Genomic DNA, 27,776 nt, shown 5'->3' on the forward strand with positions numbered 1-27,776 from the left:
AGCAGAAGACAATGAACATCCCCTCTGTGCTGACACAACTATTGAGCTACTCCCTGTGTTTCAGGCAGGGTGGGTTGTTGTTCCTCGCGTCGCTTTGAAACTCAGAGACAAAAATATGTCTTCAAGGATCTCTTTGGAGCTGTAACGATTTGAAGCCTGAGCATGTCAAAAGGATTGTCTTTTATGTGTTTTCTTAGGTGACTTGAATGTCTGGGGACACTTAGGATTCAAGTAGGCTTAGGAAATCAATGGGAGTTCAGCACCTAAGTTATTTAGACTCTCTCGAAAATCCCAGGGGAAGCTCAGCCGCAAAGCACGACTCTTTGAGAGCAGTAATTATCCCAGAGCAACACACTTTTATTTCATCCAACAATGCCATCATGGGGAGCTTTTCCTAACCCATCACGGTCCACGTGCAAAGATGTGAGTGATACAGGCTAGGACACCCAGGGACATCACTCCATAGCTGCTTTGCTTGCTGCTGACTCCATTCACGTTGCATAATGGTTTCTCACAGCAAGAAACTCTCCGATAGGTTTGGTTTTGTTGCTGACCTGTTGCTGGACACATTGGAGAACACATCTTAGAGATGACGTATTTAGGCTTGTTGGGCTCTAATGCATAAAAGAAGGGGTAAAAAGAAAGAGTAGAATGTAAGAATCATTATTAAAATGTTTCCATGGCTAAATCTGGGTTGGTGAATAAAAGAAGGCCAGGCAGTAGTCCTCAAGGCAAATATATGCCCTGCTTGGGACTAGCAACAGTCTGGCCATGTTCACACTGCTGCAACATGAGGCTGGTCTTCTCTGGGCTCCATGTTCCATCTGTCCCTAAAGTGGAATTAGCATATATGGGTGGCTTTCTGTTCAAGCTGCCTGAAGTGATGCTCAGGCTGGGTGTCTGCCCACCAGGACGGTTTTCCTACAGTCTAAAACCAGGGGGAATTTATTGTATGACCTGAGGTTTGGTCTGAGAGCACATGGAGGTCTTAGAGGGTGCAAAGCCCCAAGGACAGACCTGAAGGATTGTGCATGGCAGAGGGAGTCACCCATGGTGTAATTTTGCCCAAAGATTATCAAAAACAACCCTGGGAGTGAACATTGCCACAGGCAGAGCTAGCTTCTGGTCAGCAGAAAGCTGAAGGAGATAACCATGAAGCAGCACACACAGCCCCAGCTTGAGTTCACTCTCCGGTGCTGCTATACGTATCTTCAGCATTTCCCCAATTCCTGGTGATAATATCAAGTATGTATCGACACCACGGTGACTGCAATAGCGAGCAACGAGGTTGGTGTTTCCTAAGAGTTGGTTTGTTGCCTATTTTTTTCCATTCGTGGCCATGACTGAGATGGAAGCCCCATTCCTGGGCCTGCTCTTCTGCAACACAACCAAGGCGGTGTTCAGAAACGTACTTGTTCCAACGGTGTCATGGACAGTCACGCAGTATTTGTCTTCCTTTTCGCACATGGAAATGGTCCAACAGTTCTTGTTGGACTCCTGCTCTTGGCACACGTAGCACATAAACGGGTAAGCTAGGGGAAAAAAAAAAAGAAAAAAAAGATAAGAAAGAGCACATTACATGGTTTAGGAACCACAATACCTACAATCCAGATATCTCCATTTTCCTAGTTACAGCCTGATGAATGCTTGTGCGTGAATGACCAGTGACTTTCCTTATCCCTCGACTCGTTGCAGCGGTGTTAAATCCCTCTCTGTCTCATACGTCTCAGACTGCGAAGTGTTATCGATCTGTTTGCAATCTCTGGCAGCGGTAGATGTGAGTGGAATTCAAGGATTTGGGGTCTTTTATGATGGAGATTATTGCTGAGCAATAGCTTTGTCTGTCCTGAGAGCTCTGCCACGTGAATTGCCAATTACTGCTCAGTCGCTTCTCCTGCACCAGCCTAGTCAGGGCTTGCCAGGGAGAACTCGAGGATGCCTGGAGCATTTTGAGGAATTAGACAATGCCCAGTGTCCTATTTCTCTTTCATCTGGCTCAGAGAGTACTGTCACGTATCCTTTCTTGTGGTCGAACGCCACTAACTGAACTGGCCTAACCTCAGTCCTAGGAAGTCTGACGAGAGTAGTCAGATGCTCTGTTAAACTTCTGCATACTACTGTTAAGACAGAGAATAAACAGGAAGTCTTCACAAAAAGTATGGTTTAACTGGTAAATGTGGATTTCGTGGGATAGTTCATACATCTGCAATACAGATATAGAATCATAGAATAGAATCATGGAACAGTTTGGGTTGGAAAGGACCTCAAAGATCATCTAGTTCCAGTCCCCCTGCCATGGCCAGGGACACCTTCCACTAGACCAGGTTGCTCAAAGCCTCATCCAACCTGGCCTTGAACACTTCCAGGGATGGGGCAGACAGAACTTTTCTGGGCAACCTATTCCAGTGCTTCACCACCCTTGTTGTAAAAAATTTCTTTGATCTAATTGAAATCTCCTCTCTTTCAGTTTAAATCCATTGCCCCTTGTCCTGTCACTACAAGCCCTTGTAAAAAACCCCTCTCCAGCTTTCTTGTAGCCCCTTTAGGTACTGGAATTTAGAAAATGACTGGCAAGAAGGGCAGGCAGCAATGAGCTGTCTTGTCTGTCAAGAATGTACCACTTGCCTTCAAATCCAGGAGGTGGTATGTAGACCTTTGGAAAGCCTCTGGAAATTAGTGGTAGAAAGGAAGAAGAGCAAAAACACACTCTGGATGAGAAACCACAGCAAAGTGTCTGCAGAACACTGCCCAGCTTGGCAGATTAACTGATTTATAGGTTTGGTGGTGGTGGTTGGGTTCTGAGCTTGTGAAATCACCCAGAGCAAAGTATGTGGGTTTGTGCATAGGAGAGGGGATGAGTTACTTTAAAAATACAGACATTTTTTGGGAAAGGAAGCAAACACAGTGCAGAATCCTTTCTAAGTTCCTGGTAAGTCTGGGGACAGGGAAGGGAAGGGATGGGAAGGGAAGGGAAGAGAAAAGTTATCAATTGTTGATGCTGAGAGGACCATAGCATTGTGTAGTTTTTTTGCTTGGCTCATCACTAGAAAAGTTGAAACTTCACTTCAGGGGTAGAGGAGATGCAACACGGTTTTACCAAAATTTTTGGCACAATCTTGAATGATATTATGAGCAAGCCCCGGAAACACAAGCTAGCGAAAATGCAGCAGAGTGGGTACAATGCCAGACTTGAAAACATGCTCACAGGGTCGTTCACAATGGTTATTTGTTAAAACAGTTGGAGCAATGCAACTCATAAAGTTCTCCAGAGCTCTGCTGTGGTCTCAAGTCTATATGGTATCATCACTAGTGACAGTAGGGATGGGATAGAGGATGCATATCACATTTTCACGTGATGCCAAGGACAAAATAACTGAAAATATGCTGTGAGTAGGGTTCCAAGTGATTTTGACAGACAGATGTAGAAAAAGAATGAAGAAAAGAATGGATGCAGTTCAATGAAGAGACATATATTGCACTAAAATAAAAATTAGCCACTTAAATGTGGATGACGAACAAGTGGTTGAGTGGCAATTAAGGACTGCAGGGGAAACAGCAGGAGTCAACTGTGTCACACTGCAGCGATAAAAACATACGTCACCCAAGGGAACACAGTCAACAATGTCATGTGCAAGATATGTGAAGTGGCCTTTCTTCTCTGGCAAAGCCTCAGCTGGAACACCAATAACCAAATCTGTATGTGACACTTCAAAAAATATGCAAAACATTTGGAGAGAGACCAGAGGAGAGGGAGGAGAAATGGTCAGATATCTTCAAAATATGACCTCTTAGAAAAAGTTAGAAGGGTTTAGAACATTTCATTTGTTTAATAAAAATGAGAAAATGCTGAGGAAAGGCACAGTAATGTTCCTCGTTCAAGCAAAAAGAAGCTGCAAAGAAGAAAGTAATAAATTTTCTACGCATTCTACAGTGAAAACACAGGATTCTGCCCCTCTACTCTGCTCTCGTGAGACCCTCGCCTGCAGTACTGCGTTCAGCTCTGAGGTCCCCAACACAAGAAGGACATGGAGCTGCTGGAGCAGGTCCAGAGGAGGGCCACAAAGATGATCTGAGGGCTGGAACACCTCTCCTCTGAAAACAAGCTGAGAGAGTTGGGGCTGTTCAGCCTGGAGAAGAGAAGGCTCCGGGGTGATCTTATTGCAGCCTTCCAGTACTTAAAGGGGGCCTACAGGAAAGCTGGAGAGGGACTTTTTACAAGGGCATGCAGTGATAGGACAAGGGGAAATGGCTTTTAACTGAAAGAGGGGAGATTTAGATTAGATGTAAGGAAGACATTTTTTACATTGAGGGTGGTGAGGCACTGGAACAGGTTGCCCAGAGAAGTTGTGGATGCCCCATCCCTGGAAGTGTTCAAGGCCAGGTTGGATGAGGCTTTGGGCAACCTGGTGTAGTGGAAGGTGTCCCTGCCCATGGCAGGGGAGTTGGAACTAGATGATCTTTGAGGTCCCTTCCAACCCAAACCGTTCTATGATTCTATGATTCTATGACAACTGTACAAAAAGAGATGTTAAGAGATATTAAGACCAACTTTCTAAAGTGATGAGGGTCTGAGCAATTCCTGGCTCTAGAATCTTCTTTGTTGGAAACTTTCAAGGACACATTAGATAAATATCTGCCTGGTTTCGTCCAGCATTAGAGCAGGGAAAAGGATCATGACTTTTTAAGATTTCTTCTGGACATAATATAACGGTGAGTTTATAGAAGCAAATGGCAACAGACCCTCTTTGGTGGGCTTTAAGATCAACAGTTTTGATCAAAAGTTGCTTATTTGGGTCTTTAATGGGACCCCAAATACATAAGAAATATCAAATAACCGTTGTCTCCAAAATTTCCTTTGTCTCTGTGTTAGACCAGAAAATTGTGAACTCTTACTCTTCAATGTGAAAGCTTTGATATTAGAATTGCTAGTTTTCTCCAATCTAAACTGGGCTGCAAAAAGGTGCTGTATAAAAGACTGTCCTTTAATCCCTTTGGAAGCTGATGCCAATATAAAATGTAATCAGCCTACTTTGGCAATAAGATATCCCACCATGAATGCCTGCTGCCACAGTCTTGGATCCGTATTAGCTTTCCACTTCATCCCAGGTGACACTGAAGGTGTTGCCTTTGATAATTACTCTCCTGTGACCATGTTGTGTCACTGCATTCTGGAATTATGGGCACAAAATCCTGTCTATTTTTCAGCATTGAATACCCCTTTCCAACCACCAAAACTGGCCGAAGCTTCTGCTCTTCCAGGCATACTGCAGAACCATCTGTCCAAAAAATGTAGGAGTAGGGGTTGATACATCAGAGAGTAAGAATTAGTCGGGTGCCTCTTTCTCAACCTCTGCAAGATATGTATCATGGTTTCTGGGAAACCATCAGGCGTGGGGGGAATATTGGCAACCTGGTCATTATTCCTATGTGCGCGTAGAGATTTAGCAACATGTGTATCTGTCCAAGAAGAAGGACACACATTCAGAGTACTGCAGACTTCCCTTTGGGAGAAGGATGCCTTTAACATGACATATGCCCAGAAAAGCTCTTTCACCTTTGTCTCTGATTTATTCTATAAAAATTATCACTGGTGCATTTCCTAGGGAGCAAGACACATGGCAATCCACGTGGCTCGCTACAATGGAGGAAGCAACAGTACAGAAAAGTCTGTAAAATGCTCAAAACCAATATGGATTAAAAAAATGTTTTGTTATGATTTCTGGCACTTCCAACTTGAATCATTTGGGAAGATCCCATAGACCACCGCACGGATGTAACCTGGCATCCAGCACCATACAGTTAGAGCTCTGTCAGTCAGTACTGCCTGCTGAAAAGCAGAATTAATTTATCAGGATCTTATTGCTGGAGCAAATTGTTAATCAAGGTGCAAAAGGAAGTTGATGGCCACATGGCCACAACGTTGTAATGCTGCGAAGCTGGTGACAGCCAGTTAAATTTTTGCCACAGGAAAAGTTGTCAGCATCTTCTCTACAAGCATTATCTTAACTAGTAGCAGCGTTAGAGGCTCACCTTGCTCCACACACAGGACAGCAGCCAGCAAGGTGATAAGAGTAGTCTTCATCTCCACCAGATCCTCTCAGCTGGACTGGGAAGATGTTTGGAGGGCAGGTTATATAGCTTTCCAACAGCAGCAGTTTTACAGGTTCCGGATGGCTCGCGGGTAGACGTGAAATCAACCCAAGGCTGTGTAATGTGCATGTGGGAGTTCTCCATGCTGGAAACCATGGAACAGGTTGGCACCTTGGGGAAAAGTCCTTTTAGCAACACATTTCTTGCTCTTCCGGTTGTATGAGTGATGGGAAATGAGGATCTACTCTCTTCTCCTTTGAGTTTCTTCCTTTCCTTCCTCCCAGCAGAAGCAGCAGCTGCACTGATGAAATAGCGAAGCCCGGAGGCACGGGGAGATAGTCCTATCAGTGCATTTTTCTGAGCCCTTTGGATAGTTAGAGCGTCATGTACCAGGGCTTGTACTGTTAATTTTCTTTAAATATTCCACAGTAACAGAAGCTCAGACTCTCAACTGGCCTGTGCTGGTTGACCTCCGATAAAATCAGTGTGTTTTGCACTAAATCAAATTAGCTAATGGTTAGTTAAATAGAAGATTTTCCTCAAATGTTCGTGTCAGTCTTCATTTTTTTATCAATTTTCCATTACCTGTAGTTAATCCCTCTGCTTGCTCCTCTCTTGGTTGTAATTCTCAAATATCTTATACACTTTTTACTTAATGAAGTTTTGCTTCTGTTTCAGAGATCTTTTAGAGGGTCTGCTTTTCTCCACACCAAATAATTTCTGGAAATCAGACCTCCATTTACGATACCACAAATTGGCATCCTGGAATTGCTGCTCTACTTTGAAAAAAGCCATCTCTCAAACTGTCTCTTTTCCAATCTCTCCTCTTAAATCAACCCCTTTTCTTTTATTCCTCTGTGTTGCTCTCCTCTGAATTTCTTAAAATCTGTTTCTGACATTCTGGGAAATAGACCCTAATACGAGATGCATCTTGTAAGAGCTCAAGCTGCCATCTCAATGGAGCTCCTTCCAAAGTGAGATTAGTCCTGGAGAGCAGGTAGCAGAATGTGCAAAAGAAAAAATTGCAACCCCCCCCCCCCCCCTTTTTCTGGCAATTATGGAAGAACTTAACAGGCAGTTCCCTAGAAGTAGCAATCAGTGGGGTATTTTTGTCTTTTTCTAATATGAATCATTCCAACACTGGATGATTTCCTTATCCATGTGAGTTTCTGACACTTTTTCAGGCCCTCCTAATCTGCTCCTAGAATGACATCATCACATGGTGAATTCCAGAGTTGTTCAAGCCTGATGTCAAAATAGACATTCCCGCTCTTGTTTTTGGAGGTTTGTGAGGTCAGCAGGGGAAGATGCTGGTGATGATCAAATCGAGCCTTCTGCTTTGCAGAGGGCAATTCGGTTTACTGCCCAAGTGTGTAATAAACAGGTTGTTCTTCGTAATTAGTGGGTGTGTCTTCTTGATGGTATTTTGCAATGAGGGTAAAAGGAAGCAACCATTTTTTCCTTTTTTTCTGTCCTATTAATTATCCCACAGACTTTTGTTATATATATTCCTTTTGCCTTCCTCCATGAATGAAAGTGCTCTAACGATTGCCGTGTCACCCCTCCTGTTGACTTTGCCAGTGTCCATTTGTTCCTATGTGAACCTTCATGCAATGGGATGTCTGCTCAGAGCAAGTCAGCTTTGAAAGAGTGGTGAGGCTAAAACATCCCCAGCACTGCCATCAAACATGTACTAAGGAGAGAAATTTGAGTAGGAAACAAGCTCTTCTGTGTCAAACAGTTATCTGGGAGCTGTCCCCAGGACATTAATGTCTTCGTTAGTACCTAGGCATGGAGCATACGCTCTTTGCAGCGTCTGGAGAGTGGTGATTTTCCAGCACAGCATCTGGGTGGCCTTCTTTCTCAAGAGGACAGGTTACAAAACTCAAAAGCAGTCAGAGGCAACACTTAAGCAGCCAGCATGGGGAGGGTGTCTTCTGCTGCCCAACATCACAGCTTTCAGCCTGGAGGAGGGCCTGGAGCAGGCAAGCCAGGAACGCCAGGTAAGAAATAAGATTGAGGAAGACTGCAAAAAACTCAAGGAAGCTGAGTCACCTCTGTAGAGTAATCTCATTACTACCCATTCAAGAAAAAGAAAATGAACCTTGAAATGGAGCCATGAGTTGGCTGTATGACAGCAGAGCAGTAGTTAATATTGGAAAAAGAATGCTTCTGTCACTTTCCATGGCTTCCAGAAGTTTTTTAGCCCCGGTGAGGAACTTGCTTTGATCTTTCACATCCATCTTGTCTCTTATGTTGTCATTGATTCACCATGTGTTAATCAGATTTGGACAAATAAACAGAGAGAAAGGGAAGAAATTTCATGTTGTGAGGGAATAATATAATGGTTTGGGTTGGAAGGGAACTCAAAGATCATCTAGTTCCAAACCCCTGCCAGGGTCAGGGACACTTTCCACTAGATCAGGTTGCTCAAAGCTTCATCCAACCTGGCCTTGAACACTTCGAGGGATGGGGCAGCCACAGCTTCTCTGGGCAACCTGTTCCAGTGCCTCAGCACCCTCTGAGTGAAAAATTTCTTCCTTAGATGTAATCTAAATCTCCCCTCTTTCAGTTTAAAGCCATTGCTCCTTGTCCTATTGCTACATGCCATTTCAAAAAGTCCCCCTTTTTCCCAATAATCTGGAAAAAACAGGCAAATTATTTGAGGTGAGCAGAAGACAGCATAGGTCCTTCAGAATCAGTGGTGATAGAGCCCTGAGTAAGGGAAAAGAAAGGCCAAAGTTAAACCATCTCCTCCAGGTCAAGGCCTCCTTGGCTGATTCAGGTCTTGGTGCGGTGACTCAGAGCACTGAAAACTGAGCTCTTAGATAATCTACGCAGAGACAGCCAGCTACCTCCCAGGAGCAATCCCAACTATTTGAGTGAGACACTCATCTTCTTCCCGAGAGCCCTCCAGGCATCCCAGATGTCTCTGCAGGGCAGCTTGCCACTCTCATCCAAGGAGTATGCAACCATGGAAGCCAACAAATAAGAAACCTTGGGCGGAGGGATGTGGAATTAGGCAGCAACATCTGTGTGGGAGATGTCACATCAGGATTTCTCAGAGAGGCTGGCAGAGAGGAGTCTCCTCTTACACGGCACTGTTTCCAAGGGAGGGTTTGCTAAGGGAGCTTTCATGGTTTCAGGACCTCCCATGCCTCAGGTCAATTGCTGGTCCCACCTCCAGATAAGGACCCTTTCATGTGACTTGAGGTGTGGGTTAATCTTTGGCCCGTGTGTGTGGGTTTTGTTGCTGGGCAGGAGGGAATCAAAACCTATGGGGTCAAGTAGAAACCAAGTGAGAGGGAAGCAGGCTGGGGCCCAGTGATGGAGCTGCTCCCTTAAGGACAGGACTCCTGGTTTCCCAGTGCTGTTCATAACTTCTCCATGCAACAGCCATAAGCAGACCACGAAACCCTCCACGGCAAAAGCAGGCTCTACCACATACCTTCTCTCCCCTTGCTCACACATTGTTATACCTTCCTTCACATGCCAGGTTCCCTCCGAGCCCAAATCGGAGGCACCTGCCAAGTTCAGGTACCACCAGACATGACCTTATTTTAAACCCAGATGCCAAGAGCAGGTCTGTATTCACAAGCTCAGCAGGACGAGACTTTGGGCAGTACCAGCTCCAGCTTGGCCTTGGCTCGTGCCAGCCAGCATTGTCCCTAGGAAGTCTTAAACCTGTGGATAGCAAAGGTTGGAGACTATTTTGAATGGTTTCATTGTTATCGCCTTATCATCTGGGTGTGGGACAAAGTATGGCCATCCAAGGTCACAGAACAATTCTTGACTCATTCGAGCTGTTCAAATGTGTGTGCCACTTGAATACCTCTCAATCTGGCAGGGGAAAAAGAAAGACAAAGAGAAAAGATTGGACAGAAGAATGGAGACAGCTCAGCTGTGGGATGGCGATGCAATAGAAACCATGGGGACAACGGAGAGTCTTGTGGCTAAACATGGAGTATCCTTGGCCAACCTTGCATTTGCACCGAGGAGAAAAAAATGAGCTGAGGCTCTAGCAAGAAAATAGAGGTTGGAGGTAAAGCTCAGCCTAAGACTGGATGAAGAAGCCAACGAGGAAGGCTGGGAGAGAAAACAGCCAGGGAGTGCATAGCTGAGGGTCAGATGTGGATGGGAGGAAAGGTGGACAAGAAGGAACAGGAGCAGGTTGGGGTGAGCTGGAGCCATGAGGTCGTGTTTCCTTTGCAAACCTGTTGTAAAGATCCGTCTGTTTCCGAGTGGTGTTATTCCTCCGCTCTCGGCAAATACCAGGCAGAATGAGCAAAGCATGTGGCTGCTCTCCGTGTGCAATGAGTCTACAGAGAGAAAACCAGCTGAATGAGCTGCACCCAGCTAATCACCTTGGGAGATCTTGTTGGGATAATCCTAATGGAGAGCTTCTTCAGCTCAGGAGAAAGCATTTCAGCTTCCTGTGACTCACGTCCAAGGGTTTGAGTGAGCAAATCCCTCATTCCCAGCTAAGATTATCCACAAGGAAGGTCAGTGCAGGGGAATGAGTTCCTTCCATTTTAACCATGATAGGAAACTTGACTAGGAAACATAAAAGAATTATTTTCAAAGTTAAAATTTTGTTATAGAAGCTCAAATTTCCAGACTCCAACAGACACACAGTAGAAAGGGCCTGTCTTTTCTGATTATCTTCTTTCAAGCACCAAGCAAGATACTTTGCTCCCCTTTCAAAATAATCCGTAATGCTTATAAAGCAATTTCCACTGGAAGACCTTAAATCAGTTTAAAGAAAACTTAATGCTCAAGATCCTTTCTCGTTAGGTCCTGCCTCGTCCCCTCTGCTTGCCTGCTGGATAGCTCAACAGCTGTTTCCTTTCAGCCAGCTGACCCAGAAGAGAAATTGAAAGCAAGTTAAATAGAACACAGTTTATTCCGGAATGGAGTCACAAAATCACACTCCTGCCAATGCAGAAAAAAAGCTGTGGAGAGGCTTCCTGAAGTGAATATAAAGCAATTGCAATATATTTCAGCATTATTTCAATCTGGCTAGCAGCTTTTGTTGCTGCTAACATCGATGTGTCCAGCCTCTACGCCCAATGTACCGTACCACACTGCCACACAAAAGAATAAAACAACACTTTATTGTGCCCAGCTTTGGTTTAACAACTATAACATTAAAGGCTTCCTCGGAGCAGAATGATACAGGGCAGAAAATTATATAAAGGGAAAAATGGCACAGGGGAAGGGTAGGGACAAAATGAAGGGGGATAAAAAAATGCCTGGAGTTATAAAGGCCAATAGTAGGAGAGATGGTGACTCTATGGTGCCCTTGTGCATGTGCAGGGCTCCACGTCATGTCTTTCTCTTCCAAACACCATTTTGAGGTAGGGCTGTGCTCTTGTGCGTTGTCAGTGGAGCACGGAAAAAGCAAAAATATTTGCTGACGGGATGTGACCTTCCAGGTAGGAGAAAAAGGGCAACATTCACACTGTACAGATGAGAGTTTGATCCCTTGCAATGCAAGGCCAAGCAGCAACTTTTCCCCTCAACCCCTCTAAAAACCCAGCCGGAGGATGCAGGCTAGACTGGCCAAGACACCCAGAACTATCATAGTGTAGCTGGTTTTCACGCTGCTGGCACCACTGATGTTGCACAAGGAAGTCTCACAACAGCTGGTAGCTACACCGGCTATGCCGATGTTCAGGTCAATTGTTGGGCAAAACGCAGAACATTTCTTGGTAATGCGCTGGTTACGGTCATTGCCTGAAGCAGGAGAGAGAGAGAACAGGGAGAAAAGTCATTTTTTTCATCTCGTGTAGTTTTTACAAACATCAGTGATAAACTGGTAGCGCAATATCCAGTGGGGAATACGTTGTTCTGTATTTAACGCTGTTGGTTTTTTTCTCGGGCTTTGGTGCACTGCATCGTTATTTGTGTATGTGTGACCTATGGAGACCACCTAGATGATCTTTAAGATCCCTTCCAACCCAAACCATTCTATGATTCTATGACTCTATGATTCTATGATTCTATCATTCTATGATTCTATGATTCTATCATTCTATCATTCTATCACCAGGCCTAAAGACTCCTCTGCTGGTTTCCAGGACCAGCTGGGTGCAACCTAGGGCAGGAATTTGGAGATCTAACATGTTTGTACAGCACAAGGTTGCAAGACGTCATTGTCACCATATCTTGATGTTGCCCCTTCCAGAGTACTGGCCCTTTCCAATTCCACCACCTCACAAGTCTATGTATGAGCTTGGTAATGAGACAAGGGGTTGGTGCAAAGAAAACATCTCTCTTCCGAAGTCTCCCTGTCCTCGTCGTGTTCAATCAGCAGTGCAGTATTGTTATGATATATTGCGACAGGGACGGGCTATGCTGACTTCCCACATGCCGCAAAACTTGCTCTCTGTGTACTGTGATCCTCATTAATTCTTCTGCCACACCTCATGGCAGGTAGAGACTCTGCAGTCAGCCTAACCTGAACCTCCCCTCTTGTCATCAGAGCTTTAGAAAAGCTTCACACTTACCGAGTCCCGTGGTAGAATAGGTTGTGAGACAATACTTCTCATGGTCAGAGCATGTGGTTGTACTGAGACAGTGTATGTTGGAAAATGCATCTTTGCACGTGAAACACGTCAAAGAGAAAGCTGCAAAAGAAGCACACAACACCCATCAATCACCTCCAGAAATATCTTTAGAAGCACAAAACTGGTGGTAACCCTCAAGGAATCTTCCTTCTGGATACTTAGTTTCCCTTGAACCCATCTAGAATCCCCAGTTTGCTTTTGGAAAGCCTGCCCAAGTCTACTACTACTTGCAGCATGAAGCTCTTGTGGTTTCTTTCCAATGTGGCTCTTCCAAGCTCCGTTTGCTGGCCACTAGTTCTTGTGTGGAAAGAGACCAGTGGATTCCTGTCCACACTCTTTTGTATTCTCTTTCAAGTCATCTGAAGAGTCCTAACCTACATATCCTTTCCCAGGGCACACAGACCATCCGTCAATTCTTTTAAAAATCTTTTCAAATACAACAAGGGAGAGACACGGCTAAGAGTAACCCCCCTGGTCATACTAGGCATGAATATTTTGCTGCATGCCCCCACGAAGTATCTGAAACAAGAGACAAGTGACCTAGATCTGCTTCTTAGTGTTTGCTGGGAAGATGGACGCTTGAATTTGGCTGGTTTATTTTCAGAGCTCTCCTGTGTCAGGAGGCAATCTTGGACCTGTAGAAGACAGGGCTCAGCAAACCACCCCCTTGGCTGCAGCAGATTCCTTTTTTACAGCTGTCCGTGGGTGATGGCTGCCTAAAGCTGCAAAATGTGCACATCTGTAACACCGTGCATCTGCCAAGCGCTGTGCTAGCGTGAATGAATGAAAACAGCTTGCACTCAAGTAAGCTGAAGCAGTCATTCACAGCAAAGAGATCCTTGGGGAAGAGTTCTTTGGATGCTAAGAGGAATTTCCTACTCATCTGTTTATCTGAAGCAAATGCTCCTGCAGTAATGTCACCCAGCTGGGGGATTAGGCTCATTCTTCTCATTTCCAGGCTATCCCTCTCTATGGTCAGTTAATAGCCATCTTATTTTTGTATCAGCACTGTCCTTTGCCTTCCTTGTTCTTTATTTCCCTCACTCTTCTCCCTTGCCCAAGCTCCTTTGCCCTTGTTGGTGCCTTTGCCAGCAACATCCCAACCTCATTGCTGCCCTTGTTTGACCTTAAGCAAGCTCATCTGGCCCAAACAGTCTCTCTTCTCCTTAGTCCTACTAGCCCAGACCTGGCCCCACCTCAGACCAAGACCCAAGTGACCAGAAAGTGCCACATATTTCATAGGAAGCCACAAAAATGCCTTTTAGGGCACTATTCATTCTTCTCTATGTCTGTGGAAACAGTCTTCTCTCCCTACTCCAGCTAACAGTCCCTTTTCCTTTTCTGTGGCCACCCAGCACTGACCATCAATTTCCTCTCGTGGTCTGAAGTCCTGGCAGATCCTACTCTCCCTCTGTTGTCTCTCACTGAGGAGCAGCTGGCAGAGGACACAGAGGCCAGGCAACTGGGCTTGCAGTGACTCAGATCCCATCTCCCTCTGTTCCCATGATCCCTTACAACTTCAAAAGCCTCAGACCTGGCACCCAGCTCGCTCTGACTTGATACCAAGACTGTTGCAATTTGCATCCTACCTTGGTCATGGTCGTTTCCATCTCCAGACCCTCTTGGCTGTCCTGCCTGGCCTTTGCATTCAGTATTCTCCTGACACTGCAGACTACATTTATTTTTTTTTTCCAAGTCTGAGACCTTCCTTTAGACCATCTGCACTCAAAGCAGTGTGGCTTCATTCTCTTCTCTTGTGCAAAACCCACACAGGCGTGTTTCTGCTCCACCCCACTGGGAACCACCCTTTCCTCCCAGAATAACTGTACGCTAGAGCAGAGTCCTCAAACTGGGTTTTCCGGACATGTAACCCATTTTATTCCTTAATTAACACAACTGGGTTTTCCAGACATGTAACTCATTTTATTCTTTAATTAATGCAGCTTCTTTAATCAAGCCCATTCCAAGAAAAAACTTCCTGAATCTATGCAGGAAAGAGTAGAGCTTGTTGCATACCCAAGTCTTGTTTCATCCCAACCTTCCAAAGCTGCTCATTTCAGAGTCCAGTTGCCCTGAGACCCTTCTAGCCAGGACAGGGGGCAAGCACCTGCAGGGGTGATTTTGCCAACCTCTCTCTGTGCTCATGAGGTTTCTCTCTTGCTCATATTTACTATAGAGGACTCTTGGAGGCATGTTGGCTCCTAACCAGGTGGCTCAGTTAAGACCCTGAAGTTGGGTGGGACAATTTTGATCCTCTGTCCTGGTTAAGTACAACAATTGCTCACAATTGGCCTTTGAAGGTCCCTTCCAGCCCTAACGATTCTATGATTCTATGATTCTATAACATTGAAAAACACTTCTGATTTTATTGCGCCTACTGAGATATATGTCGCAACGAGGGCTGAGTAGGGAAAGGAACAATATTTCTTTAGAAATGTGCCCCACTCAGCGTGCAAATCTGAGCTTAAACCAGGTTGCCTTTGGAGCACCCAGCAAGAACCTCTGCTCCAACTGAAAAAGAACATTCCTCAAGGAAGATTTTCATGTGAATATTTCGAGCCACTCAGATAAGCAACTTACACGTGTAAAGCATTAGCGAACGTAAGTGCTGGTGGATGCAGGATTTACACAGTTAAAATCAGCGAGGTTCAGGATTAATTGGAACAGCAACCAGCCTTCTGGCTAGATTGCACAGCGAAGTGGTGCTGCGTCTGTGTTAATTTTCACCCACTTCTTTGGTAAGTTTGCTGTCTCATTACGTGATGTTTTTAAAAAATGTGATTACAGTTGATAAGCTGCAGGAAAGGAACCTTTTATAGCCCTCAACTTTCTCAACCCCGTTGAGCACAATGATTTAGCATATTCCAAATTTAAAGCCTGTGAAGTCCCGCAATAAAAACATTTACGGCCTCAAATTAAGTATGAGTCTAAGTGCTCTGCTAAACCCGGACCAGAATGGCCAGTAATTTGCAGGTGAATCCCTACAGCAAAGCCTGAGAAAAAATCAGTTTGCAATAAGGCAAAAGCCCCACCAGGCTGAGGAAATCAACTATTCCCCCAGTATAATCAGAGGGATACTCAGGGCTGCACCCTCTGTTCCTCGCCTGACCCACAGCCTACCTCTGTGCAGAGTATCCTCCAGAGGTACAGGCAGCGATCCTTGGCAGACCCCAGCCAGGTAGAGTTAAAATACATGTTCCCAGTGGATCTTTCAAAAAAAAACCCAGCCACCAGCTGTCAGAATGAGAATGGGACTCTGCGTCTCCATTCCAGACCCGGGATCAACATTGGCAAAGTTGCACCTCAAAGCAGCAAGCTGTGAGAAAAAGATGGGAACTAGAACTGCATCTTCTTGTGGCTTGACCATCTCTACCAATTTAGGTAATGGCGGTTTGTAATTGCAACCAATAAACAAGCAAGTGAAAAAAATAATTGGGCTGTAGTTAGTTATATGCCAAATTTTCAGCTTTATTGTACGTATTGGCCTTTGCCTGTCCAGCTCTGTATATCCCTCAACTAACCCCCCTTCTCATGGAGCTGCACCAGAGGCTCTCAGCTGCCTACACTGAGCCTCTGCAAGGTCTGGGCTGGGACGGCACTGGTCAGATGAAGTTGATATCTCATCCCCCACTTCGGTTCCTCAGCCTCCTTCCAACTTCTGGCGGGGATACATCCTCTGGTTTCTTATCCTGAGGACTGGAATATTCTCTAGAGCCTAACGACCTTTTTTTGCTTTACCATTCATGCAGCAAAATCCCCTTGTCATCCTGCAATATTAAAGACATGCCCCAACTCCAGGGGGTCTCGCTAGTGCAAAGCAATCCTTGGAGACTCACCACTCTCCGTGCACAGGGCTATGACGAGCACGACGAGGAGAGAAGTCTTCATCCTTTATAGGTCTCGCAGCCTCCAAAACAAGCAGGACTCACCCAGGGCAGGTTTTATACCTCTGCAGTGTTTGCTTTGATGCTAGGATAACAACTACAGGGTTGCTATGTCAGATGGTGGATAATTGATAGTGATGTGTCAGTGATTTTATGTGTAAGTGTCCTTTGTTGGAAATCTAAACCCCCCCTACTTCTTCTTTTCCAAGTTGTTTCACAATGCAGCTTGTTCATCCAGTGTTGCAACAGTTTCTAATTCTGGGTTAGTGCAAGAAAAGCAAAGCACAAAAACAAAACAGTGTCCACAAGAGAAAAGGAGTGTTTGCTTTTCCAGGTCAGCTTGGGTCTCAGAGCAGGCTGCGTCCTTGAGGATCCTGTCTTCCTCGTGCACGGTTTTAATGCATATGGAAATTGATTGAATTTGAAATTGAAATTGGGATTGAAACTTCTTCAAAATATCTCCCAGGATCGTCAATACAGCTAGATCAGAACAGCAGTATCCTTCCACTGCGTGTCATAGGGGACCAGGCATTATTCTCTGTGGGCCTTTTTTAAGACTGCAGTTCGAAATCATAAATGTTTCTGTTCAAAAATTGGATATTTTAGGTGAGGGAAAATGTTCTCTTATTAGAAAATAAATTCCTCTGGGCAATGAAAATGGCCACTTAAATTAAAAAAATAGAAATAGCACCCACCCCCATCACTTGGAACAAGCTGTGAATTTTTTCACAAATTACAAAAAAAATAAATGTCAGGGAGAAAAAACTAAACCAGTTAAAGCACAGAGAATGAGGGATTGCCTGATCAAGGATCTCAACTCATTAAGTCTTGAGGAAAAAAAAAAAGCCAGCCAAAATTATGTGAAATGCCAATAGGAGTACTCCACTGGTTTTCCATACGGTGCTCTTTATTCCTCCTTTTTTTTTTTTTATCATGTTTCATCCTATTTCCCTGTATAAAATCCCATCTTCTTCTGATTGCTGCTACTTTTTCCTCCCACCGTTGTCTTTCTGCCATCTAGTCATGGGGATGGAGGCGCAGTCCCAGAAACGGTCCAGCTGGATCCCTTTCACATGACACTCAGAGCTGCGGGAGCAACCCGCGTGCCCCAAGTCTCTGCCAGCGACTCTGCCCCTTGCTGCTCTCCATCTGTTTTATTTGCCTTTTTTCTTAGTCTCGAATTTGCCCAGATTTCCATGTTCCCTTAAATATTCGGGCTTCCAATGTGACCCACCTACATCCATTATCTCACCAAAAAGGCATGCCCAGTTCTTGAGGTGATGCAACTCTTTCCAACGCTTCTAAATTGGATGTATAAATAGTGTCAGTATGGAGACCTGCGTGACTAAGGTGAGGAAATTTCTGCTTTCTCAATAGGTAGAGCACGAAACTCAGTAGGAATAGAGGTGGCAATTAACCAAGAAAGCTCAAAGGAGGGGTGTTGTTTGGCTTCGTGAGGCTAATGCCTTTGTCAGGTACCAGGCAGGAGAAAAACAGAAGCTGGCACCCTCCATGCCAGGCAGCGCAACCCTCTCTTCCTTGTGAAATATTTTATTTTCCCCAATCCGGAAGGGATTTCGTGAGTCTTTATTGGTAAATCAACTTTTATTGCTGACTATTTGAGGTAATAGCAGAAAAGGGGGCTCTAGTCACAAGGCAATGCCATTCTGCAAGCTGTACGTTGCGCTGCGGAGGCAGCCCACATTTGGATTTGTCTCAGCCAACAGCATCCATTAACAGGTACAGAAATAGCATCTCAGCCAGGCACTTTCCCCCCCTCCCCGCCTTGTTAGTCTCATCCAAGCAAAAACTAAAATATCTCTTGTCTCCTGCAAGCTGCTGAGATTTTGAGATGGCAAGGCTGTGTTTCCTAAAGGAGTTATTGCAGGTTTTCCGACAGTTAAGATTTTCCGTTAGATGGTCCTGCACTCTTCCAGCTGGTCCCATATGTCCCTCTGATATTAATGTCAGCTTCATCCCTCACCATGGCTGGGTGAGATAGATTGAAAAGAACCCACGGGGGTAGAAAGGACACAGATGATCAGGACACTAGAGGCACCGAGGTGAAGGAGAAGATAATATTTGAGTTCCTAAGTATTTGGAGAATATAAACTTCAAGAAGATTTTGGAAAGAGTAACAGCGTAATTAACTGGGAGTGGACAATGAGGTGGAAACACTCATTTCCCTTGACCAGTTGCTGAGTGGAGAAGGAAGGTGAGTGTTTTGCTAGGCTTGTTCTCAACCTGGTTGGAATTGTTGTGCAAGAAGGGCAAATGATTTCTTTATTTTGGTGAAAACACACAGTTTTCATGAAACAAAAGCTGAAAGTTAAAACTAACTGTGAAATTCAGATGTTTTCATGAAACGTGTGCATTTTCAAGTTGGCCAAAAGCTTTGAGAATCATTTCAGAAATTATTGTGATTAACATATAGCCAAAGTGATAGGAAAGGTGGTTAAAAAGAAGTTTGTGTTGGTCCTTCATCACGGAAATGCTGCAAGGCTGCCATTCTCTAATTAGCCCATCTTGTATTTAAATAAATGCCAGAACACCCTTCTTGCCTGGAAATTAAATCTCTATAGGATGACTAAACCTAATCCCATCTTCACCGCCTTCGGCCAGTGCTGTGGTTTCTCCCTGTTGCACAAAAACACATGCACTTTGCAGCCTGTCTTGAGCACTGGTGGAGCAAGAATCGCTTCAAATCCAACCGGGCTGAAAACATGAGGGCTTTTTCCCTGGTGCCACTTCTAGACAAGCCCTCCCAAAATGCAGCACTTCACTTGTAAGCTGCTCAGTTGGGAATTACGCACCGTCCGGCTCCAAGAGTGCATGGATTTTGCCTATCTTAGCTATAGTACTGCTCCTCCAAGGGCTGCAGGGGATCTCCACCTGATCTCCTCCATCCTCAAGCCTAGAAATGCAGCAGCGACAGAGGAAAGGGAAGTAGCAGAGACAACCCCACCAGATCAGATGCCCATCACCTCTGCCAGGCTCTTTCTGCCTGTTTCCTCTGTCCCTACAGGGAAGTCATGAGCAATCACTTAACAGCATCTTCTCCGAGCCCGTATGGAGGTCCTCATTCCATGAGGACAAATTCCAGCAGCACCATCCTCGTCTTGGACATCTCCAGCATCTTGAGGTGGGACCTTTACCTATTTTAAAAGCTGAAACCACTCACCCTGCAGAGGTCACATGAGAACTTTGCAGCACAGCCAGGAGCACAACCCATATCTGCCAGATCCCCAGTTCTGTGTGTTAGCAGCCACAAACCAATTCTCTCTGTTACTTGCAGCGGGAGCAACACAAACATCTTTGACCTATCTAGATTGATGCCTTCATTCAATAGCACTGAGGGATCAGGCAGAACAAAGAATCATAGGATCGTGGAATGGTTTGGGTTGGAAGGGACCTCAAAGATCATCTAGTTCCAACCCCCCTGCCATGGGCAGGGAAATCCTCCACTACACCAGGTTGCCCAAAGCCTCATCCAGCTTGGCCAACATCTGTCTTTGTGGAGTGTCTGTCTTGAGCTGCTGGATGCAACTCAGTGGATTGAGAAGGGTGGCCAGGAGAAGACTCCCAGGTGCTAAAAAGAGGAATTCAATGTGAAGCAGAGATTCAAACTACAGCCCATTCTGGCAGAGCTGTTTTTTTGGGCTGATCTTAGTGTGGATATAGCAAACACTCTAGAATAACATAAACCTTTATTTTGTCTAACAATTGTCACATACGTGCTATCAAAAGAGCTTTCCCAGGGAAAATTGGTACAAAACAGCAAATAATACAGGGGGAAAAATAGGAGCTACACCACCGCGCCATTCTGTGGATGGAATCTGAAGGAACGCCTTGGAAAAAAACAGGGTAGCATAGACTCTGTTGGAAACACTTGACAGAGAATGTTGGTTTCTCAGCTGCGGAATACCTTGTAGGTTCTTGGGTTGTCACATCTTCTCTCACTTCTCATCACAATCCTGCCCTAACGACGCAGATCAGGCTGGCGACAACTCCCAGGAACATCGCGGCGTAGCTGATTTTTATGCTGTTGGCACCACTGAAATTGCACAGGGAGGTACTACAGCATTTGGTGGAATAAGCCGCCACACCGAGGTTTACGTTTGTCTCAGGACAGTCTACAGAACATTTCTTGGTGATGCGGTGTCCCACGTCCTTGCCTGGATGGAGAAGAGACAAGAAAGGAGAGTTGTGATTTAAGATTCTTCTGCAAGAGCTGACCAGAGGATGATAGGAAGAGGTTTATTGCACTAGGCTTAATTTGCAATGCAGCAATAACAGCTATCAGCAGATTTGATGAGTGCTGGGTGAGTGTCCACACAACCTGAATGAAATACGTGACACTAGAAAGTCCTTGACAGAAATCCACACTGTGCTTCCTGCAGGATAGCAAAAAATCACTGCCAATGCCCAATGCATTTTGGGTTTCTAAAACCACATTACTTACATCCAACACCTTTCATCCTCTATCACAAAGCATGTACAGTGATAGGACAAGGGGCAATGGCTTTAAACTGAAAGAAGGGAGATTTAGATTAGAGATAAGGAAGAAATTCTTCACTCTGAAGGTGATGGAGCATTGAACCAGGGCTCCCAGAGAAGTTGTGGCTGCCCCATCCCTGGAAGTGTTCAAGGCCAAGTTGTATGAGGCTTTGGGCAACCTGGTGTAGTGGAGGGTGTCCCTGCCCATGGGAGGAGGGTTGGAACTAGATGACCTTTAAGGTCTCTTCCAATCCAAATCATTCTAGAATTCTATGATTCTATGTGTGTGAGCTCTGAGATCAAGCAACAGAGTCTGCTCCTGAAAATGTCTACTCCAGTCAGCCCTGCAGCAAAACAGTGAGGAACATACCCCAGATGGCGGATCACAGAGCACTGCTGAAGGATTCACACGTCATGTGTAGTGATCCTTAAACCTCAATGATCGATTCTTTTCAACAAGACCAACTACTGCCCTAAGAAAGCTATTGCCCATGAGTTTCTCTGAAGGAAAGAAAGAAAAAAAAAAAAAAAAAAGCCTTAAGCTGTTACTGGTACTCACCAAACCCAGCGGAGCTGTATGTGGTTGTACAGTACTTCTCATTGTCTTCACACTTGTAGGTTTTAAGACAGTTCCAGTTGGAGTGCTCGTTGTCGCATGTGTAGCAAAACAGTGAGGAAGCTGGGAAAAGCACACATGACACATATTAGTAGTTTCCAGCAATGCCCTCATGGGAAGAAAGTGTCAAAAGCCATGTCCCTTCTTGGAAAATACAAGGTGAAAAGTATGTTATGAACAAGTTTTCACGACAAGTGAAATGAGATGTTGGTTTTGATTAATGAAGTTGCAAAAAAAAAAACCCAACAAACACAACAAAGCAAGTTTTCTTTCTTTACTTGAGATTTTCAGTGATTAAACCTTAAAACATATTTTTTTTGCAGCCTGAGCAGCACTCAAGTGACTTTTCTCCCTCTTCCTGGTCCACATTGGCCTGGTTGACAACCAGGTAGGCCAACCTACAAAAGCAGAGCTCACGAGCCACCCGGGTGGGTCTAGTATTGTTCTGGCAAGGAGAGGATGAACTGGCACTGTTGTCAGGTGAGAGATTAGTTTTTAGTATTTTCAGATCACATCTGCAAAACACCGTACAGAAATGAATGAATTAAAGACTATGACAACCCTGTGAGCTAAATTACTGAGCATAGAGCCACTTTCAAGGGAGTTCCCTGGGAGAGGTTGCTCTGGACGATAGAGAGATTATTTCTACCAGCGCCTGAAACACGTTCTCAATGACATTGTTAGCAGGGTTCAGCCTTCCTTCCTTACTCAGAAGGAAGTAAGATATCTATTTCTGAACAAAGCAAGTAAATTGAGTCAAACGTCCAGTCTGGCAGCTGGCCATGCTAAAAACACAGCTATCTGCCATCTCTTTCCCTGGAGGTGGCTTCATAATTGGTGGAAACTGTTTCCCTCCTGTTCAGAGTCCCATGAAACGCTCCTCATTTCAGAGCAGAGGTGACAGAGGCAGTTGAGCTGCTCTCGGGACAGCCTGCTCCATTGCTGTCAGTGATGGAGAGCTCCTGGTGGAAGGTGATCAAATTGCAAACCAGTGAGGGTCCTACGTTGGGCTGAAATTTCCCTGGTTCGGTTCCTCCTGGCTTTCTCATCTCAGGAAGGCTCTTATTTCTGCACAGAAGAGACCCTTTCAATTGTGTTTGAACCTGTTTTTAACAAAGAAACTCCTCCCAGGGACTCTCCAAAGCCCAACTGCTGTTGATTCAAATTCATCTCTGAAGTTGAAGCCCGTGACTCTTGGTTAGACAGTGCCAGAAGCAGTTTTGAAAGAGAATTAGAAGCCGTTTTAGGCCCTAACTACCCCAGGTAGGAGAAGAAAAGAGCACCCATCCCTACTGCAGGTAGGCCAGCTGCCGTGGGTAAGGCTCTGAAGGCATACGAGTGATGGCCTTGCTCTGAAACCTACCCAGGTGCTATTTTCTGTTGCCAGGTGTTGCAAGCGCAAGTGTTTTCCATAACAGCAGACAAAATCATCCTTGTCACACCCTGCTTTTAACTTCTCTTTAACTGACTATTCAGCACTCGCTCTTCCTCCATCACTTGGGTAGGTCAAGCCTCCAACCTCTTCTCTGGAGTTTCCCCAACCCGAGCTGTGGGCTACTGTCCTTTTGCAGACCATGCCAGAGCAATCCCAAACACGCAGCCTAGCAAGCGTTATCGCATTTTACAGTCCCTGCAGCCTTCTCTGATCTGCTTTTCTGCCAAATCTCACAAAGTTGCTCAAACCACTTCCTGATGCAGACGGAGCAGAGACCCCAGCACGGGCGTGAACATAACCGAAATGCGCTCGCGTTCACTGACTGATGCAAAGAAAATCCACCCCCCCAGTCAGGAAACAATAACAGCTTAAACCATTATAGCTGTCATAAAACCTCTCCTGCACTTGGCCTCCGCCCTCCATTAGCTCTACTTTTGTGAACGTGGCCAGAAATAGCCTTAACGGTGCAGAAAGGCTCGCAGGGCTCTTCGGCGTTGCAAATACGTGCATCGAGCCAATGTTTCTCAACTGGGTATTTCTACACAATTATCTTGTTCTATCTGGACCTCCTTTTGAAAGAGGACGAGCACGGAGTATCGTGGATCTCATTACAAACACACTCACTGACTCCCAGACACTTAAAAGAGCTCTTCAAACCTACGAGCAGAGAGCTCTTAGGTTTTCAAATCTCTACCAGCTTAATCGTAACGTCACTGCGGGAAATAAAGCGAAACACTGGCAGACGACGAGGTGTCAATACCAGCCGTGTGACCTACATCAACAACTCCTCAAGTTCCACTCAGGAACAAAAATAAAACCAAAGGCAAACCCGTGAGCCTAGTTTAATTGCTGTTCGCGTTTTCCTGTTCACAGATCTATCTTCAGATGCAAGTGGTTGGAGCTTGCTACTTGAGAGTGTGAGAAACCAGAGCGATGATTCATTTTCTTTTGGTTATGGGCACCTCGGCAGAACTCACCCAGAAGCTAAGACTCAACCACACTAAATATTGCTCGACGCAGCTGACGCCAAAGAAAAAATGCACGACCAAGACCTCACCAATTTCACTAAAAGCTGACAAACCTTCTTGTCCCCGTGTTATCTCTAATTTTTTTTTTTTTTTTTTTCTGGTATTTTCATCTTTCATAGATTCATAGATTTCTAGGTTGGAAAAGACCTTAGAGATCATCGAGTCCAACCATCCCTAATCCCCATTAAACCATATCCTCAAGTAGATCATCCACCCTATTCTTAAACACATCCAGGGATGGGGACTCAACCACCTCCCTGGGCAGCCTATTCCAGTGGCTGACAACCCTTTCAGAGAAGAAAGGATCTTCTCCATCTGGCTCTCCCAGCCTCCATATCTCCTTACCTTGCTTGGCACACAGGACTGCTGCCAGCAGGGCAATCAGAAAAGCCTTCATGGTCATCGTGCCCTCAGAGCCTGAGCAATGTGGGATGGTGCACCACGGAAGGTTTTATACTGGGACTGCGTTTACTGTGACTTCCTTTGATTACAGTAATTTGAGGTTTGGGGAGTGACAACACAAAAGATGTGATCAGTGATGGGTGTGTTTGTGCGTAGGAACCTATTATAAGGATCCAGGTAGCAATTTTTTTGTTACATTTCATCGAGATCAAATCTTTTTTTTCCAAGGCCTACTCCTGCTGACCGTGTCTGCATTGCTAATTTGGGGAACAATTTATCTGACTCAAACGTGGGAGTCCCGTCTTACTCTGTTGGGCTGAACCACGAAACCTGGAGCAAAGCAGAGGCAACTGCTCTAGTCTGGGGTGGCTCATCCCTTGCAAGATAGTAGGTTTCACCTGGCATCCTTCATCCTTTCTCTCTGCCATGATATGAGAGCTTCGTATCTGTGGGAAGTGGGTGAGGAGGCAAAAAAAAAAGAAGATTTTCGCTGGAGTATCTGTAGTCATTCAGAATTATCTTGGTTGTACTAAGAAAAATGCTTTAAGCAGAAATCCAGCTGGTATCATTCTTGGAACAACACTATTTGTGCCTGGAGTTTGTCACCCAGAGGCTCCCATGGGCCAGGCAGGGATGAGGCCCGATGCTCCTGGTTTACTCTGCTTGTCTGTCCTCCAGAAGCATCCAGGATTTCCAATCGACAATGTTTGTTGCTATTTGTACACCAACTCCAGACTCTGTCGGGTTTTTCCAGTCCCTCGTGACCTTTCCAGTCCTTCTGGGCTCCCTTCTTCTGGTGCCACAATCACTTCGTCACCTCTTGCCAAATGACTCAGAAGGCAGCAGAGGCAGAAAATGCATGGAAAGAGCTGCAGGAGTTAAACTACAAACAGGAGCAAAAATGACTGAGAAATAAAACAAGTTCTGGTCAAGAAGATATCTCAGCAGACCACAACTCTTTGTCTTTGGAGAAAGGAATGACCAAGGTGAGCTCAGAGTCAAGGTTTGTAAGGTCACAAATGATGTGGAATAAAGAACATCCTGTCGCTCTTCCTTTTCCCCAAATTACTCCCCAAGGAGCTGGTTCACAGGCTCTTCCTCTGCTCGCCTGTCTGCAAGATCCTGGGCAGACGGCCCCATGCCCAATACTTGTGATGGGTCTTTTGCTTCCAGTCATTCTTCCTTTGCCCAGTTCCTCTTTTTCTACTGCAGCTTCAGCCCCTAGCGATTTCTGTCTCTGCCTGTGCCCAGAGCAGGGTGGATGGGATGAGCATCCAGTTTTCAAAGTCTTCCACTCTGTTCTCTGAATTTGCCCTGACCTTGAGCATGAATCTTTAATCGTCTCCTCTTTTAGCAAGGATGGGAGAGACCCACGTGACAGCTAATGTAGCAGCTCTACTTCAGAAATAATCTGTGAAAAAGCCGTGCTCTCCGAACAAGACTTTGTATAAATACATGCATGAATGTCCTCAGGCAGGAAACATGATCTGCTAGAGAGTGGGGGGAAATAGTAGGTATTAGTCCACGTGTTTGTTTTACATATAACAGCCTGGATTCTCTCAGCCAGCTGGAGAAACGGGAAACAAAACTTCCTTTCCTTCCATCCACGTCCAAAATCCAGAAATGAAACTGAATTATCGCACTGAATTCAGCTCATCTTGGAGCCAACCGAGCAGAAAAATGCAGCTCCTCAGCAGGAAGAAGGGAGCAATGCATGAACACAGCCCACAACAAGAAAGAAGAAAAGCTTTGGCATTAAAACAAATAAATGAACAGTGAATAAATGACACTGTTAAAGCAAAGCGCAGCTGAACAGAAAATCTGCAAGTGAGAAATGGGCTGTAGGAAGTGGAAATGTGAGAAAGCATTTAAACAGATTAGAGAGAGGGAAGGTTAATAATAATAAACAAGATTAATATTTCACCCAGAACTGGAAAGAAAGAAGGAGGGAGTTGAGAAATATTGGTACAAAACAAAATAAATCACAACAAACACACAAAGCTTTGAGGGGAAATAATTAAAGACAGGCAAAGTGAGGGTAAGAAATCAGATGGGGTGGGAGGGAAGTATCGATGCTTCACCATTTCTCCTATGGTGACATCACTTAACACTGTGAAAAACGTGCATGTTGTTATGTGCAGATGCTGTTCAGGTATTAACCACAATCCTTCAGGGTCTGAGGAGTGTTTCCTACAGCTCTACAAGTCCCAGTTTAATCAGCCATCAGAATCAGACTGTGGAGACCTGAATGGGGAAGGCGTCTGGGACATCAGCTGGACCCTATCCCTGCGTCCCTGAAGGAGAAGACTGCAAAAGCTTTGGAACCCAGACTGGGGTCTGGCCAAGTCCTAAAAACACGCTATTGTTGTGTGCTGTTGATATTGCAGTCACACGCAGGGCCACTGCAATGGCTCTTGGGCTCCGACCAGAACCATGGAGGTGGGATGGGGGATGGGTCTCCTTTGAAGCAGAGAGCAGCCCACTTTTTTTCAAGTGAGAGGAGAAAAGAGTTGGAAGAAAAGCCAGGACAAAGACAATCGGGGTGGTGGGAAGCGCAGATGGTGTCAGGAGACTTCAGGGAACACAGTGTGGAGGTGTTAAAACTACTTTCCCAAGGACATAAAAAAAAAAAAGAAAGAGGAAAGCAACAGTGTGAATCTCGCTGCAGAAATTGGGCTGGGTGGGTGTCAACTCAATGGTGTCACAAAGGGTATTAAACGGTTAATAGAGCCTGGGAGTTTTAAAGAAGAAACCTTAACCCACTTGGAGCTTGGCAGCCGACAGCATGTGTTTGTGCTCGACCTTGGGAGCTGGTTGCTCAAGGCTTGTCCCTTTTGTGTAACCCGGGCCAGACAAAGAGTGTTTTCAACCCACCATGGAGCAGCGAGGTGAAGCAAACTGCCAGTTCCTGGGATGTTTTAATGCCAACTCTCCCCACTTTCTCCCTTTTTCTTTCCGGAGGTTAGGTCCAATCGCAGCTCTCCTCCGTGGTGCTGGGAAGAAACTCTTCGTTTCAGCTCAGGGTTGTAACGTGCAATCTCAACAGGGAAACGAGAGGCTGTGGGATAAGGTGAGAAGGTGGCAGCCATGGGTAATGCTCCCAGTGTCCCTGAGTCACACAGATGGTGCATGCAGGGCAAGAGGTCCAGCATGACCCCAGACAGCATCAGGCTGATCTGGTCAAGTCCTCTCCTCTTTCCTCGGCAGATCAGGGAAGGCTGGGTTGCTTCATCTGGTCGGGCAAGGGCAACAGGG

The 27,776-nt window shown here is 45.3% G+C and overlaps 3 protein-coding genes across 4 annotated transcripts; all 3 read right to left on the bottom strand.

The window, feature by feature from the left end:
• Positions 1-402: 402 nt before the first annotated feature.
• Positions 403-6,082, bottom strand: LOC104375868 (lymphocyte antigen 6E-like). The gene is made up of 3 exons (XM_009982329.2): positions 6,031-6,082; positions 1,413-1,532; positions 403-614 (listed from the first exon to the last, which is right to left on the bottom strand). Exons 1-3 carry the CDS (start codon positions 6,080-6,082, stop codon positions 403-405), a joined length of 384 nt encoding a protein of 127 aa, XP_009980631.1.
• A 1,903-nt stretch (positions 6,083-7,985) lies between these two features.
• LOC104375858 (lymphocyte antigen 6E) lies at positions 7,986-16,572 on the bottom strand. Of its 2 annotated transcripts, XM_086609599.1 has the most exons (4): positions 16,496-16,572; positions 12,600-12,719; positions 11,669-11,826; positions 7,986-8,066 (listed from the first exon to the last, which is right to left on the bottom strand). In XM_086609599.1, the coding sequence occupies exons 1-4, from the start codon at positions 16,545-16,547 to the stop codon at positions 7,986-7,988; spliced, it is 411 nt and encodes a 136-aa protein (XP_086465725.1). In that variant the 5' UTR covers positions 16,548-16,572. The 2 variants fall into 2 exon arrangements, with proteins under 2 accessions (XP_086465725.1, XP_009980621.1); XM_009982319.2 differs by lacking the exon at positions 7,986-8,066 and having other exon boundaries at positions 11,322-11,826.
• Positions 16,573-20,441: 3,869 nt separating this feature from the next.
• On the bottom strand, positions 20,442-24,518 carry LOC104375849 (lymphocyte antigen 6E). Its single transcript, XM_009982308.2, has 3 exons — positions 24,465-24,518; positions 21,600-21,719; positions 20,442-20,718 (listed from the first exon to the last, which is right to left on the bottom strand). The coding sequence occupies exons 1-3, from the start codon at positions 24,514-24,516 to the stop codon at positions 20,510-20,512; spliced, it is 381 nt and encodes a 126-aa protein (XP_009980610.2). The 5' UTR covers positions 24,517-24,518; the 3' UTR covers positions 20,442-20,509.
• Positions 24,519-27,776: the final 3,258 nt, after the last annotated feature.

The sequence above is a fragment of the Tauraco erythrolophus genome, chromosome 3 (genome assembly GCF_009769465.1).
Source record: "Tauraco erythrolophus isolate bTauEry1 chromosome 3, bTauEry1.pri, whole genome shotgun sequence".
NCBI classification, from domain to species: Eukaryota; Metazoa; Chordata; class Aves; order Musophagiformes; family Musophagidae; genus Tauraco; species Tauraco erythrolophus.

What these genes read in the sequence shown, in the direction of transcription:
- LOC104375858 (XM_086609599.1), bottom strand. Translation starts at nt 16,547, where the DNA reads ATGAAGACTTCTCTCCTCGTCGTGCTCGTCATAGCCCTGTGCACGGAG. An exon ending in AGCCCTGTGCACGGAGAGTG is followed by an intron (nt 12,720 to 16,495) that starts GTGAGTCTCCAA and finishes CTTCTTTTGCAG; the next exon opens with CTTTCTCTTTGACGTGTTTC. An exon ending in AAACCAGCTACACTATGATA is followed by an intron (nt 8,067 to 11,668) that starts GTTCTGGGTGTC and finishes TGCCTGCTCCAG; the next exon opens with GCCCTCCTCCAGGCTGAAAG.
- LOC104375849 (XM_009982308.2), bottom strand. Translation starts at nt 24,516, where the DNA reads ATGAAGGCTTTTCTGATTGCCCTGCTGGCAGCAGTCCTGTGTGCCAAG. An exon ending in AGTCCTGTGTGCCAAGCAAG is followed by an intron (nt 21,720 to 24,464) that starts GTAAGGAGATAT and finishes TGCTTTTCCCAG; the next exon opens with CTTCCTCACTGTTTTGCTAC. An exon ending in ATACAGCTCCGCTGGGTTTG is followed by an intron (nt 20,719 to 21,599) that starts GTGAGTACCAGT and finishes TTCTCCATCCAG; the next exon opens with GCAAGGACGTGGGACACCGC.
- LOC104375868 (XM_009982329.2), bottom strand. Translation starts at nt 6,082, where the DNA reads ATGAAGACTACTCTTATCACCTTGCTGGCTGCTGTCCTGTGTGTGGAG. An exon ending in TGTCCTGTGTGTGGAGCAAG is followed by an intron (nt 1,533 to 6,030) that starts GTGAGCCTCTAA and finishes TTTTTCCCCTAG; the next exon opens with CTTACCCGTTTATGTGCTAC. An exon ending in CCATGACACCGTTGGAACAA is followed by an intron (nt 615 to 1,412) that starts GTACGTTTCTGA and finishes TTTATGCATTAG; the next exon opens with AGCCCAACAAGCCTAAATAC.